At 49.1% G+C, this 15,000-nt stretch overlaps 1 protein-coding gene across 2 annotated transcripts in view; it reads left to right on the top strand.

Annotated features, from left to right (window-relative positions):
• LOC311329398 (ectonucleoside triphosphate diphosphohydrolase 7-like) overlaps nucleotides 1-6,814 on the top strand; it is a 12,484-nt gene extending 5,670 nt beyond the window's left edge. For both annotated transcript variants that reach the window (XM_084463251.1, XM_084463250.1), the window contains exons 9-14: nucleotides 1-50; nucleotides 781-982; nucleotides 1,088-1,207; nucleotides 1,711-1,796; nucleotides 4,555-4,716; nucleotides 6,513-6,814. The exon at nucleotides 1-50 is cut by the window's left edge and continues 117 nt beyond it. In XM_084463251.1, the coding sequence (XP_084319377.1) occupies nucleotides 1-50; nucleotides 781-982; nucleotides 1,088-1,207; nucleotides 1,711-1,796; nucleotides 4,555-4,716; nucleotides 6,513-6,729 (837 nt within the window). In that variant the 3' untranslated portion in view covers nucleotides 6,730-6,814. The remainder of the gene's footprint in view (nucleotides 51-780; nucleotides 983-1,087; nucleotides 1,208-1,710; nucleotides 1,797-4,554; nucleotides 4,717-6,512) is intronic.
• Nucleotides 6,815-15,000: the final 8,186 nt, after the last annotated feature.

Here is a 15,000-nt window from a genome sequence, read left to right as displayed (position 1 = left end):
AGACAACGCTACGAGGACCAGCTGGTCAACCAAACCCTCGCCAAGACCAGGTGTGTGTTCTCACACGGGGAGATCAGCTTCGGGATTCCGCGTTATAAGCCGTGTTATAAGGTTATTTACGATCATATACAACGGCCGAATTCAAAGTTTGCGGACTTTGTGGCGATTTTTTTGTCAGAACATCAACGGATACCTTGACCACTCGGTGAGTTTCCTGTCTTTGAAAACGAGAGTTTATGGCGTTTCCGGGGGATTTAGTCTGTGTCTATGGATCGATTGGTTAGAGGCGACGGGCTATATCTCGAGAGTTTGACGAAACGTTGATATGGGACGTTGTTTATGATTATAAATAATCTCATAACATGACTCATAATGCTCAATTCTGAACCTGTCCTATAAGAACACACACACTCACATATACTCTGCTCAAAATACTGGAGTCATGGAATTTTAAATGTCATTTTCCAGGCCTGAATAATAAAAAATATCCCCAGAAGTTCTGGAAACATGGACATTTGAAATTGACCCTAAATGCTCATGGTTCTAGCAATTCATGTTGTATGTACAAGCTCTCATTCGTGTATATCTGGCATTCTTCAAGTTGTGGTCCACAGACATCTGAAATTATTATAGTAGATGTAAGGCTACCTTACCCATTAACATGCAGAAATATAGTCATGGAAATGTAAGAGGTTATGGAAAAATCCGGGAAAAGTTTTGGAATTGTCTTGGTAAAAGAGTGGTCCCCCCTGGTTGATTCACCCTATCCGGTCGGCCCAGGGGGTCAGGTGACCAGACGGGGCAGTCTGAGGCCACGCCCCTCCTGGACCCGTGTCTGCCCCCGGGCCTGTCGGAGGTGGTGGAGAGGAGGGGCTCCAGGGTGTACGTGAGGGGCCAGGGAGACTGGGGCCACTGCCTGCAGAACGTCAGGCCCTACCTGGGGCTCCACAACGGAACCATGTCCCCACGCGGGATCTACCAGGTACGTAGAACCAGAGATCCTCGTCTCTGCTCTGTGTCTGCCACTCTGGGTAGAACGTCGGTGTTGTAACATCGCGGTTCCCTCCCATGTTCCTTTTGCCGCTAGGCTCCCATAGACTTCAGCAACAGTGAGTTCTACGGGTTCTCCGAGTTCTACTACTGCACCGAGGACGTTCTCAGGATCGGCGGCCAGTACGACAGCCGCAAGTACTCGGCCGCAGCCATGGTAACCAGCCCCAACGTTCTAGAGCCCATCACATTCTCAGTGCGCTGCCATGGTAACCGCGGAATGATGATACATGAGATTATGGGCGCGTTAGTGATCAGAATTCACTTAACGGGTTGCTCGGTTACGCTCAGACTGATCTGCTCAGAGCACAAGTGAGCAGTTTTGAAGTATGATCCGTTTGAGCCAAACACCACGTCATAATCATCATCACCTGTTTTGGCTCGGGAGTCGTTGGGGCGCTGCTCGCTAATCACACATGATTGACAACGGGTGACAAGTTCTCGTCCCCTAGCAACTCAGCGCTCGGTTAGAGCAGGCCGTTAAGTGGTTTTAAAAACCGCTCAGCGCTCAAAGCGAGCATTCGGTCACTTAACGCACCCTATGTAATTAAATGACTCTAGAACTAGTCTAGAACCAAGTGTTTCAGTGTTCTGCCTGTTGAAGTGGAGCTGTTGAAACTCTTGACATCTGTCAGAGAAGTCACGTGTCCTGATCCGCAGGAGTACTGCGCCACCAAGTGGTCAACTCTGAAACAGCGCCTGGACAGCAAGCTGTTCTCACAGCAGGCGGACGTCTCCAGACTCAAGTAAGCAACAACGACAACAAACAAACACAATTCACAACACAGCAGTGAGACTGTTGCAACAGAAACAGGCTTTCTGGTAGTCTGGTAGTCTGGTAGTCTGGTGTCTGGTAGTCTGGTAGTCTGGTGTCTGGTAGTCTGGTAGTCTGGTAGTCTGGTAGTCTGGTAGTCTGGTGTCTGGTAGTCTAGTAGTCAGGTGTCTGGTAGTCTGGTAGTCTGGTAGTCTGGTAGTCTGGTAATCTGGTAGTCTGGTGTCTGGTAGTCTGGTAGTCTGGTAGTCTGGTAATCTGGTAGTCTGGTAGTCTGGTGTCTGGTAGTCTGGTGTCTGGTAGTCTGGTGTCTGGTAGTCTGGTAATCTGGTAGTCTGGTAGTCTGGTGTCTGGTAGTCTGGTAGTCTGGTAGTCTGGTGTCTGGTAGTCTGGTAGTCTGGTAGTCTGGTAGTCTGGTAGTCTGGTGTCTGGTAATCTGGTAGTCTGGTAGTCTGGTGTCTGGTAGTCTGGTAGTCTGGTGGTCTGGTAGTCTGGTAGTCTGGTAGTCTGGTGTCTGGTAGTCTAGTAGTCTGGTGTCTGGTAGTCTGGTAATCTGGTAGTCTGGTGTCTGGTAGTCTGGTAGTCTGGTAGTCTGATAGTCTGGTAGTCTGGTAGGCTGGTAGTCTGGTAGTCTGGTGTCTGGTAGTCTGGTAGTCTGGTGTCTGGTAGTCTGGTAGTCTGGTAGTCTGGTGGTCTGGTAGTCTGGTAGTCTGGTAGTCTGGTGGTCTGGTAGTCTGGTGTCTGGTAGTCTGGTGTCTGGTAGTCTGGTAGTCTGGTAGTCTGGTGTCTGGTAGGCTGGTAGTCTGGTAGTCTGGTAGTCTGGTGTCTGGTAGTCTGGTAGTCTGGTAGGCTGGTAGTCTGGTAGGCTGGTAGTCTGGTAGTCTGGTAGTCTGGTGTCTGGTAATCTGGTAGGCTGGTAGTCTGGTAGGCTGGTAGTCTGGTGTCTGGTAGTCTGGTAGTCTGGTAGTCTGGTAGTCTGGTGTCTGGTAGTCTGGTAATCTGGTAGTCTGGTAGTCTGGTAGTCTGGTGTCTGGTAATCTGGTAGTCTGGTAGTCTGGTGTCTGGTAGTCTGGTAGTCTGGTGGTCTGGTAGTCTGGTAGTCTGGTAGTCTGGTGTCTGGTAGTCTAGTAGTCTGGTAGTCTGGTGTCTGGTAGTCTGGTGTCTGGTAGTCTGGTAGTCTGGTAGTCTGGTGTCTGGTAGTCTGGTAGTCTGGTAGTCTGGTGTCTGGTAGTCTGGTAGTCTGGTGTCTGGTAGTCTGGTAGTCTGGTAGTCTAGTAGTCTGGTAGTCTGGTGTCTGGTAGTCTGGTAGTCTGGTAGTCTGGTAGTCTAGTAGTCTGGTAGTCTGGTGTCTGGTAGTCTGGTAGTCTGGTAGTCTGGTAGTCTGGTAGTCTGGTAGTCTGGTGTCTGGTAGTCTGGTGTCTGGTAGTCTGGTGTCTGGTAGTCTGGTAGTCTGGTAGTCTGGTAGTCTGGTGTCTGGTAGTCTGGTAGTCTGGTAGTCTGGTAGTCTGGTAGTCTAGTAGTCTAGTAGTCTAGTAGTCTGGTAGTCTGGTGTCTGGTAGTCTGGTAGTCTGGTAGTCTGGTGTCTGGTAGTCTGGTAGTCTGGTAGTCTGGTGTCTGGTAGTCTGGTAGTCTGGTAGTCTGGTAGTCTGGTGTCTGGTAGTCTGGTCAGAGGGGCGGAGCCAGCGCATGACCTTTCAAATCCAGCTGATTGATTGATTTTATTTAATTTTTAAGACAAGGACAAGGTACAGTAGACATTTACCCTATAGAATAGGGAGAGATGCACTGTACAAGGTTATAGCTAGACAGCTAATTTCCACCCGCAGTCCCTGGGCAAATAAATATACAGTCTTGAAATAGTGGGGCAAATAGTACACAGTAGGAGAGTTACATACATAGAAGGAATACAAAAAAGTTAGGTAGCAAACATCCCAACCTCCCCAGACCCTTAAAAAACAAACCCTAAGTACAGCCCCCATACATATGTGCCACACACACACACACACACACACACACACACACACACTTGACTACAGGTGCGACTACAGGTGCGCGCAGCTTTGCTGAGCGAGTATCCACTGCTTTGCGAGGCGAGAGAAGCTATGAAAGCTTGTTGTTGTTGTGAGTTCTTTTGGAAGGCTGTTCCACGGTTTTATGGCCGTGAAGATGAAGGATGATGGACCAAAAGCTTACGTTGTGGGATGCATGGGCTGCATGGGCTGCATCTGAACATTATTTCATCGGGAGCGCAATAGTCGGGACTAAATGGAAAAACTGGTAATACACTTTGCCGTTTGTGTAATAAAAACCTCAGCGAAGTGAGAGCTATCGTGGAAGAAAGTCCGAGTACGTTGTGTTCCAGATGTTCAACCGAGGCGCAGGACTCGTTAGCAACACTAGTCTGCGGTCAGTGACCAATCAGAGGCCGATCAGCCCACTATCTGCGCGGGCCAATCAGCCTCCACATTCAAAATTGATTCTCATCGGTGTCCACGGAGATCATGGCTCGTTCCCAGATGTTCTCGCTGCAGCCAGAGCTTCTGGGAAGAAGATTAGATTTCTGCAAATCTTTAAAGCAGTTTGGCTCTTTAGGGAGCCCAAGATTATTGGTGATTTGGGTCAATAAAGAGTCTTTTTCTCTCTCTTTCTCTCTCTTTCTCTCCCTCTCCCTCTCTCCCTCTCTCCCTCTCCCTCTCCCTCTCTCTCTCTCTCTCTCTCTCTCTCTCTCTCAGGTACCAGTGTTTTAAGTCGGCCTGGATGTACGAGGTTCTCCACTCCGGGTTCAGGTTCCCCACGGACTACCCCGGCCTGAAGACCGCCCAGCGCGTCTACGACAAGGAGGTGCAGTGGACTCTGGGAGCCATCCTCTTCAAGACCCGCTTCCTGCCTCTCAGGTAGGCACTTCCTGTCCGTCTGGGGCCTCGACACACCCCCCCCCTCCCCGAAGAGAGAGCACATCCCCCCCTCCACGAAGAGAGACCACACCCCCCCCTCCCCGAAGAGAGAGCACACCCCCCCTCTCCCCAAAGAGAGACCACACCCCCCCCTCCACGAAGAGAGACCACACCCCCCCCTCCCCGAAGAGAGAGCACACCCCCCCTCTCCCCAAAGAGAGAGCACACCCCCCCCTCCCCGAAGAGAGAGCACACCTCCCCCCTCCCCGAAGAGAGACCACACCCCCCCCCTCCCCAAAGAGAGAGCACACCCCCCTCCCCGAAGAGAGAGCACACCCCCCCCCTCCCCGAAGAGAGACCACACCCCCCCCCCCGAAGAGAGACCACCCCCCCCCCGAAGAGAGACCACACCCCCCCTCTCCCCAAAGAGAGACCACCTCCCCCCTCCCCGAAGAGAGACCACACCCCCCCCTCCCCGAAGAGAGACCACACCCCCCCTCTCCCCGAAGAGAGACCACACCCCCCCCTCCCTGAAGAGAGACCACACCCCCCCTCCCCGAAGAGAGAGCACCCCCACCCCCCCCCGAAGAGAGACCACACCCCCCCCTCCCCGAAGAGAGAGACAGCTGATCAAATCCCTGGAGCCGTCCCTTGTGTATTTGTTCTCTGTTCCGAGCGTGTTTTTTCCCACGCAGATGAATATCTGTTTGTTCGACAACAACACAGGTGCTAGGGCTGAGGGAGCTGATCTGGAATGTACGTGTGTGTGTGCGTGCGTGCGTGCGTGTGTGTGTGTGTGTGTGTGTGCGTCTGTTCAAATGTACATGCAAAGTCAGCGGGTGTCATTGTGATGCAGAGCACAGTGAGGTAGAAGTAGACTGTACTTTTGATTCCAAAAAATGTTTTATTATAAGACGTGTTTCTCTTTTAACAACTCAAGTAGCAGCCACTCTGTCCAAGTCATTATACAGCTATAGGCTAGAAGTGTCAGATAATTGTGTTTATATTGGGAAGCTTTGGCCATGTCCATAGATAGGTTAGTAGTCAGAGACCTGAAGATTATGGGGTTGGCCAAGTGTGATGTAATATTCAGCAGATTGCAAAATATTACTCAGCAGATTGCAAAATATTACTCAATCTCCTCCTTTACTGGCAGCCGCTGCGTTTGGAGAAGATGTTTTCTGTTTTTTGTACCCATAACTCCTGGTGTTAGTGGTATTTTCTATAGGCTTACTGTACATTATTATTAGGGTTGCACAACTCTATTCACAAACTTCCCCAAATTCCCAATCGAAATCTAGGAGGAATCTAGAAGCTCGCTGGTATCTATGAAATGTGACACGTTAAACGACCCAACAACACGACAGCAATGGAATTATATTTGGGCAATATGTGTGTTTGTGTGTGTGTGTGCGTGCACGTGTTCATCTCTCCTTCCCTCCCTCCCCCTCTCTCTCTCCCTCTCTCTCTCCCTCCCTCCCTCTCTCTCTCCCTCTCTCCCTCCCTCCCTCTCTCTCTCTCTCTGTCTCTCCCTCTCTCTCTCCCTCTGTCTCTCCCTCTCTCTCCCTCTCTCTCTCCCTCCCTCCCTCTCTCTCTCTCTCCCTCTCTCTCTCCCTCTCTCTCTCCCTCTCTCTCTCTCCCTCCATCTCTCTCTCTCCCTCTGTCTCTCCCTCTCTCTCCCTCTCTCTCTCCCTCCCTCCCTCTCTCTCTCCCCCCCTCCCTCTCTCTCTCTCTCTCTCCCTCTCTCTCTCCCTCCCTCCCTCCCTCCCTCCCTCTCTCTCTCTCTCTCTCTCCAGGGACCTGCAACAGGAAGTGTTTCGTCAGGCCCACCCCAGCTGGCTGCGCTCCACCTTCCTCTACAACCACCACCTGTTGTCTCTGTGCATCCTGGTGGTGGCGCTCGCCATCCTCCTCTACATCCTGCGCCTCCGACGCATCCACCAGAGGGCGCAGCGGCAGTCCGACGCCCTGGACCTGCTCTGGATGGAGGAGGGGGAGGATCTGCTGCCCTGACCCTCTGACCCTCTGACCCCCCCCCCCCCCGGACACGAGACGGCAGAGGCCCCGACCCCCCCGGACCCCCGGTCTTTGGCTGAGGAGTGACCGCCGAACCCGGGGGTAGTGAAGGAGCGTCTAGGCTCAGAGCGTGACCTTTTGACCTGGGGGTGGAGCCAGGCCCGTTCCGTCATGTGGGCTTGGAAGCAAAGGCTTGAGCTGATTGAGAGAAGGGAAAGCGTTGAAAACAACGTTGTTGAATGACTTTTTTTTTTCCCACCCGAGAGACACTCTGTAAGAACACGAGTATGCGTTTGTTTAAAGTTTAAAGGGGGACCTATGACGAAACACTCACTTTTCAGTGCTTGTGTTGTACACATCCGTTCGGGCCTACCAACGCACGAACTGAAATAAGACGACCCCATTCGTTTATTTGTGGGCAGACAAATTCTGAAACCGTGCGGTTCAGCAAGTCGTTCAGATTTGCCTGCGCTTCTGACATCAGAAAGAAAGAAAAGTTGAAAAGAATTGTTAAGTAACCGTTCGGAAATGTCCCGCTGCGTTTCCATTGCATTGGCTTTAACAGAAACGACACCTCCAGAACAGGCCTGTAACAGAGGGGTATAGAGAAATATGAAATATGAATCTGAATAGTTTCTCGTATTTCTCACTGATACAGATCTAGGATCAGTGTAGTTCACCGTTTGGGACAATAGCATAAAAACAGACCTCAGGTCAGATCAGTGTACCGATATGTTCTGATCGTGCTGGAAGGAGGTGCTCTGGATCAGCTAGTTTCCCCTGGCAACCTCTTGCTAGAATGCTTCATCTGAATGGTATTTCCAGCAAAAATATTCAGATATGTTTTGGTGACTCCAGGGACCTATATAAACTTGTTGAAAGGGCGCATAATAAGGGACCTTTAAAGCTACAGTTGAAAAGTGGGACACTGTCAGCCATCTTGTCTGCCTTCATGAGCGACCAAGACTAGTACAGCATTTCCTGTGGAACTTGAAAGTAGGAGATTGATGAATAATTCCTTACTCCCGCAGCGGGTTAGCTTTTAATAGGTTCAAAATCCAAAAAGCTTTATTGACCTGTGTGGAGGGGGACAAAAGAAATCAGTGAATGAGGAATCAAGTGTCGTAAAGGTTGTTGAATCTCCACTGTACAAATGTTCCAAGTTTTGTCTTTCTAAAATCGGTGTATTTTGATTTTGTGACTTGGGGCCAGTTGATAATAAGCCAGTGAGCTTGAAAGAGGTTGGCGCTGGAAAAGTGAATTGAAATCAATGCGTTGTGACTGCAGCATCGTGTAGAATAATGCACACACACACATACGCGCACGCATACACACGCTCTTTCTCTCATATTTACACACACACACACACACAGATGTAGATGTGTTATGACAAACTGCCAGTGTGCGTTAGGCTCCTGCTCCTCACCTGTCCTGTTATATAAACATCCAATCAGCTTCAGGTCTCCTCTTCACTGGGAGGCTGGGATCTACGAGCTTCCTCTCTCTCTCTCTCTCTCTCTCTCTCTCTCTCTCTCTCTCTCTCTCTCTCTCTCTCTCTCTCGCCGTGGAGCGAAAACGATTGAGATGCTAATCTAAGCACGACTTAATCTATTCTGTCAAAGCGCTTCCACTTCTAGAAAGAGACAGAGGGTGCCTTTGAGTCTTTGAAGTTCTGCATTTCACAAGTCGGTGCTTCTCCTGTTTTTTTTTGTCATGTTTTCTACGCTGCTCTTCACTGCGCCTCTTTGATGTTCTTTTTGCCAAAGTACTGTTCCATCTGTGTGCTACGGTCTGTTCTCTCAAGCTCCGGGATTTGAATGGTCAGACATCTACCGTATGATAATGTTGAGTTAAGTAGTGATTCTGATGTAAGCAGTCCACCATTTAGTCACGTAGTGTGTTTACACTGTACCTAAACGCTTTCTTTTTTTTTCTACTTTTCTAGTAATGTTTTGGTCACTTTGTTGTTTGGCTTTGCTGTGAGAGGAGGGTTGAACAGTTTGCTGCTTAATTTTGAATGTGTGACTCCTTCTAACAAGGCACCAATCAGGTTGGACCGCGGTTCTCGTTTAAAAAAGAGACCAATCGGCTTTGACTGTGATGGTTCTTCTCGTTTTACAAGGGACCAATCAGGTTTTTCCTGTGGTGGATTTTTTTTTTTTTTTAATTTATTGTTATAACAAGGGACCAATCAGCATTGACTGTGGTGAGTCTCGTTTAACAAGGGACCAATCAGCTTTGACTGTGGTGGTTCCCTCCAGAGCTGGGCGCTGTGCAATGTTGAACAATGAAACCAAGAAGTAACTCTGCTCTGCACAGGGGAAAACCAGGAAGCTGTTTGAGTCCTCAAGTGAACATAAGAATGTTCAAATTAGTCGTTTCAAATTAGAATGAGACCAAAAACTATCATGTGACCTATGAACTCCTCACAATATGTCTATGCGGTGATTTGTAATGACTTTGCAACGTTATTTCTCGAGTGTAGCCTGGGTGCACTTCCTGCTCTTCACCTGTGGGGGGCAGAAAAGGATGTGTTCTCTCAGCGATGAAATTAGGAATGCAACTCATTGTGGATGTGAAAATGACACTGATCTGTTTTAAACAATAATTTGATGGGTTTTGTAAAAATATAATAATAATACAGAACTTCCAGTGTATGCTTGTTCTATGGGTGATGTCAGTCTACAGGGCCCTATAGGGGGCACGCACGTCACATGACAACAGACCCGGTGTGCCCACAGGACGTGCGTGTTTACTCCTGCATGGAGGGGCAGGTTGAACCGGGTGTTGGAGGGGGAACGTGCCTAAACACACACCATGCTGGCACTGAGCTGAAGCCTGCCCTGGCATAACATGAATAGTTGGCAACCTGACTGGTAAGAATCTGACAATACTCTACATGTACATGTACTGTACTCATATACGGAAGGTGACAGACGGGATGGAGAGATGGGTGGAAAGGTGACAAGGAAGGAAAGGTGACAAGGAAGGTTGTGACTCACTTCGAAGCACGGTCAGTTCTAGCTAAAAGACTGGTATGACCAAATATATAACACAAAATACACAAGACAGGAAGCTTACTTTAAAAATATACTTTAATACAACAGGTGCATATAAATATTAAAATATACATTATACAGGTGTACAGTACGCTCACACACAACAAAAACAAAAAATATGAGGCTTCTATTTTTGTTACGGCACTTTGTTTTTTCTTGTTGCTTTTCAACTATTTCTTCTTTATGGTTATTTACTGAGAAAGGAGTTGTACATACACATGCTATTGAGCATTGCGAGACCAAAGCACTATTGTATTTGTAGTATTGTAATAACTGGAGTTACTGATCACGGGAAAGGAGGGGGTTGAGTCGGTTAGGGTTGAAAGAGAGAAAGAGAATGCAAAAAAGGGAGTTTTTTTTGTTTGTTTTTTTTGTTTTGCTGTACACTATATGACACGGTATTCCTGGAATGTTCCGGAAGCCTCACCTGTGCTCTAGAATGGCTGTTCTCTCACTTTTGCATGACATCGCCTCGCACAGAGAAGCCACTGGTTTTGCTATCGAATCGAGGGGGTGCGACTCAATCGTCTACGAAGGCTTCCTCTCCCCATCGTCTCCTTCAGGATCCTTCACTGGGCACCAACGTTAAAACACGTGAACACATTTCCCCGCAGGCATCCATGTTGCAATCAGACCCAGGCTGGGTTTTCTGGTACGTGACTGATAGGCAGGGGGACGAGGAGAGGAGGTCTATGCAGAACAAGGGTCTCCCTCTGTATTGCTCAAACGGGGATCAGGGCAAGTTCACTCACAGGAGGGAAAGCTGGACAGCCAACCCACTTAGGAGCACCTAAGTGTTCCTTCTTTTGACTGCCTGGGCGGCTCTCTTGACTTTGAAACAGGAGAGGCTGGTCTGTGTGTGGAGGGGACAATGCAGGGGGAGGGGAGAGCAGGGAGGGACAGTGTCGGGTCAGCTCCGTCCCACCAGGGTAGTCTTACCCCTGGGCTGCTCACAATGAAATATGCTACCACACAACCACTACAGCTAGGAGAGAACCACTTCACCAACATAGATTCGACCAGAAAGAAAAAAAAAGGTTCTCAAATGGATTTTTCATTGGGTTCTCCTCTACGGGAACAACTAAAGAACCCTTTAGGAAGCATTTCTGCCAGACAGGATTCATCAGAGCCAGGTTAAACCCCTGGCCCCAGTACATAAGGTGCACTTGATTTGGCGTTCATACGTGGGTGTTTGTATGAAATGACTAGTGGCCGGGAATGCTGTTTCTGTGTAGCAATCTCTGCCAGTGAAAATTTGGCATCTTCTTTCACTGTCCTGGTGCCGTTTTATCCGTTGTACTGAATACAGCCCTTGTAGCGAATGCTCCAAGGCATTCTAGAATGTTCTTTGTATTCTAAAAACAAAAGCAGTGACCATATTAGGGAGAGATCTTGGATCGGCTTGCTCGGCCTTTCATCTGCTTGGCAGTGATGTCTGGTCAGGAAGTAACGTTGCAGTATGAAAAATCGGCGATCGTTTAGTCTCCCCTTACACACCGCTCAGTGTCTAGAGAGAATGGTAAAGCTGTGATCATTTTCAGTGCTGCTGGCTCCAGAAAGTCTCGTATTTCTCACTGATACAGATCTAGGATCAGTGTAGTTCACCGTTTGGGACAATAGCATAACAACAGACCTCAGGTCAGATCAGTGTACCGATATGTTCTGATCGTGCTGGAAGGAGGTGCTCTGGATCAGCTAGTTTCCCCTGGCAACCTCTTGGTTCCAGGTACGTATAAACAGGGCAGTTCCAGGAAGAGGAGTGGCAGGAATGCAGGCCGAGGTTGGCCTTGCCAAGACCGGCCAACTCGATAGGCTTACACAGTTAAAGGGACATTCCGCCCTAAAACCAGGGACTGTCAGGTGGATTCCAAAATCAGAGCCTGACTGCGGTCACGAAGAGAGGAGTCGGAGTCGGTGTGCTGCCCGTCTCTGACTCTAATGGAAAGTATGAGTGGCGAATATAATCAGGAATTGAGATGTCGCACATTGCTGCCATTCCTTGGGATTGTGTGTGTGTGTGTGTGTGGGGGGGGGGGAGGGGTTGGTTACCAGACAACAACCTTGACGTGGCTTCACATCAGACCACTCTTCGGTGACGGAAACGTCTGACTTGACTTTAGAGAGAGAAATCTACCGTCAATCCCTACAAACCCCGCAACAACCCCAGGCCCGTGAATGCAGGAACAGAGTTTAACCTTTAAGTTGCTCTTTTTTGCTTTGTTTACATTTTCCAGGCTGTTTTGGTTGCTGCTGCGAGCAGAGAAGGACCACGTGAAGGTTTACTCTTTTTTTTTTTGCCAATGAATGATCGTGTGACTGTTCTGGCCACCGCACAATGTGTCTGCTAACCCGTGGAAACTGAGCGAGAACCATAGAAAGACTCAGAGTGAGAACCATAAAAAGACTCAAGAGTGAGAACCATAAAAAGACTCATGAGTGAGAACCATAGAAGAAGAGATGGCTTCCGCCTTCTTCCTGGTCACATCCAAGGACCTCGCTGCAGTTGCAACTCGCTCACCGCCACCTTAACAAGAATGACCACATATAGTCCTTCCTTCCTTCCTCCCTTCCTGACTTGAGTTCACCGTCACTGATCCAACACGAATGGATGGGTGACCCTTCGCGATTACGGTGTCGAACAGCCCACGCTGAAGAGTGTGAAGACGGGTTTTCAGCACAAGACACCATACGGGCAATGTTCAAAAAAACACCGCTGGGAGCATCGTGTGATCCGTGTTGCTGTCAGGCTTCCAAAAGGCGCTAAGAGCAGCGCCGGGGCGCCGGGCGAAGTTTGAGAAGCGCCGGTCTCTCGTTTGCCTGTTCTCAGCAGATCAGCGTCTCGTCTCTGTAATCCCCAGGCCATCTGTCTTTGGCATCAGATTGGCTTACAGTCGTGGCGCTGCGTTCACAACAGCTGCAACGTTCATATGCGCTGAATCTCATTGACTATAATCGGTTTTCAGCATTTCAGCTCATTGCAACCGATGGGGGTTTCAGAATGTGCAACAGTATGCCATGGGTTCTCGGACTCGCCACAATAGGTGAATTCTAAGAACCTAGTGTAACTGTTAAGAAGGTGAACTCCCCTTCTGTCAGGGGAACAGGTGTGTGTGGAACATTTCGGGCTTTGGTTCCCTTCGAATAAATAAATGGGGAGAAAAAAAAAGAAAAGAATGGTATTGCTTAATGTCGTCATGGTGACTCGTCATTCCCACTCTATCGGCTCTCGTCAGAAGCTCGGGCGTTGACTGAGCCCTTGGCACGGCCAATCACATCCTGTCGTTTACGTTCATCTAGTCCGACCAGGCGGTTGGTCTTTTTTAAGGTAGGTAGGTGAAACTCAGGGCCTCAATCACTGAACAGCCAAACAGGCTGCCAGCCATGCATGACATGACCTGGGTCATCTGTGGCTGGGAGCCCTATAGGCACTTCAGAAAGGCAGAGCTTATCACCAGCTACACCAGCGTTCAGACACAGCCAAGACTGGGTTCAGAGACAACCAGGGCTGTGTTCAGAGACAACCAGGACTGTGTTCAGAGACAACCAGGACTGTGTTCAGAGACACCCAGGACTGTGTTCAGACACAGCCAAGACTGGGTTCAGAGACAGACAGGGCTGTGTTCAGAGACAACCAGGACTGTGTTCAGAGACAGACAGGACTGTGTTCAGAGACACCCAGGACTGTGTTCAGAGACAGACAGGGCTGTGTTCAGAGACAACCAGGACTGTGTTCAGAGACAGACAGGACTGTGTTCAGAGACAACCAGGACTGTGTTCAGAGACAAGACAAGACTGTGTTCAGAGACAGACAGGACTGTGTTCAGAGACAGACAGGACTGTGTTCAGAGACAACCAGGACTGTGTTCAGAGACAGACAAGACTGTGTTCAGAGACACCCAGGACTGTGTTCAGAGACACCCAGGACTGTGTTCAGAGACAACCAGGACTGGGTTCAGAGACAGACAGGACTGTGTTCAGAGACACCCAGGACTGTGTTCAGACACAGCCAAGACTGGGTTCAGAGACAGACAGGACTGTGTTCAGAGACAACCAGGACTGGGTTCAGAGACAGACAGGACTGTGTTCAGAGACACCCAGGACTGTGTTCAGACACAGCCAAGACTGGGTTCAGAGACAGACAGGACTGTGTTCAGAGACAACCAGGACTGTGTTCAGAGACAGACAAGACTGTGTTCAGAGACAGACAAGACTGTGTTCAGAGACAGACAGGACTGTGTTCAGAGACAAGACAAGACTGTGCAGCAGACCTGGGCCCAAACACCACTTCAATTTGTTGAACCTTAGCATTTGCTTACGTGTGTCTGGAGTGTCTGTGCAAGGGGCGGGGTTTGAGTTTTTTGGTAACTGCCCATCGGTTTCCATTGTGCCAAACACAGCACCGATGTTGTAATTGAAACGTGCTTGAAACGTCGTTTCAATTACTCATCTGTGCACAGATGAGTAATTGAAACGACTCAAAATAGTATTTGGACCCGGGTCTGTAGACAACGCTACCTCCACTAAGGTGAGAGTTGCATTCTCCACCTTGGCAACGACGTTTTGAACCAGACTCGCAGCGGTACATTCAGAAATTAGTTGTTAACTACAACCTTTGTAGACTGTAGTTGTCACTGTAGGGGACCTTTAAAAAAAACCAACCTTTTGTTAAAAAGTAATTTTGGTTGCATCTAGAACCATTTTACCAACAAAAGGCTCACAAAACAACTAAAACTCTTTAGAAGCCGTTTATGTGTAGATGTCCAGATAAGCCACCATGTACTTCGTCACATAAAGGGGCGTGCATAGGGCAGGCAAAGAAATTTGGCCGGAACCAAAGGTTCTATCAAAAGAACAGCTGTATGCAGCCCGTCAGCCTATAAACCAGGCTTGCCTCAAGACCAAGAGAACATTCTGGGCTATGCACAATGAATCTACAACATCCTGACAGCAAGTCGCCCGCCATCCCACCCCCCCACCCCCCAAACAAAACACGGCCCACACACAACAAGGCCAATCCATAGCCGATCAATAAGGTGCAGAGCGTTTTTTCCTCAGATGCTTTTTAGAATCCCTGCGCAGTGCAGTAGCAGGTTCCCGCGCCTGTTAGCGTTAGCACTCTGTGAAAACACGGTCTGGCAGTTTTTTGGGGGCGAAGACCGTCTTTGGGTCAACCGATGAAAAGGTGGAACTCCCGACTCTCTATGAGATC

Source organism: Borostomias antarcticus, assembly GCF_949987555.1.
Source record: "Borostomias antarcticus genome assembly, contig: scaffold_129, whole genome shotgun sequence".
Classification (NCBI taxonomy): Eukaryota; Metazoa; Chordata; class Actinopteri; order Stomiiformes; family Stomiidae; genus Borostomias; species Borostomias antarcticus.
This window is presented reverse-complemented; position numbering and strand designations above follow the sequence as displayed.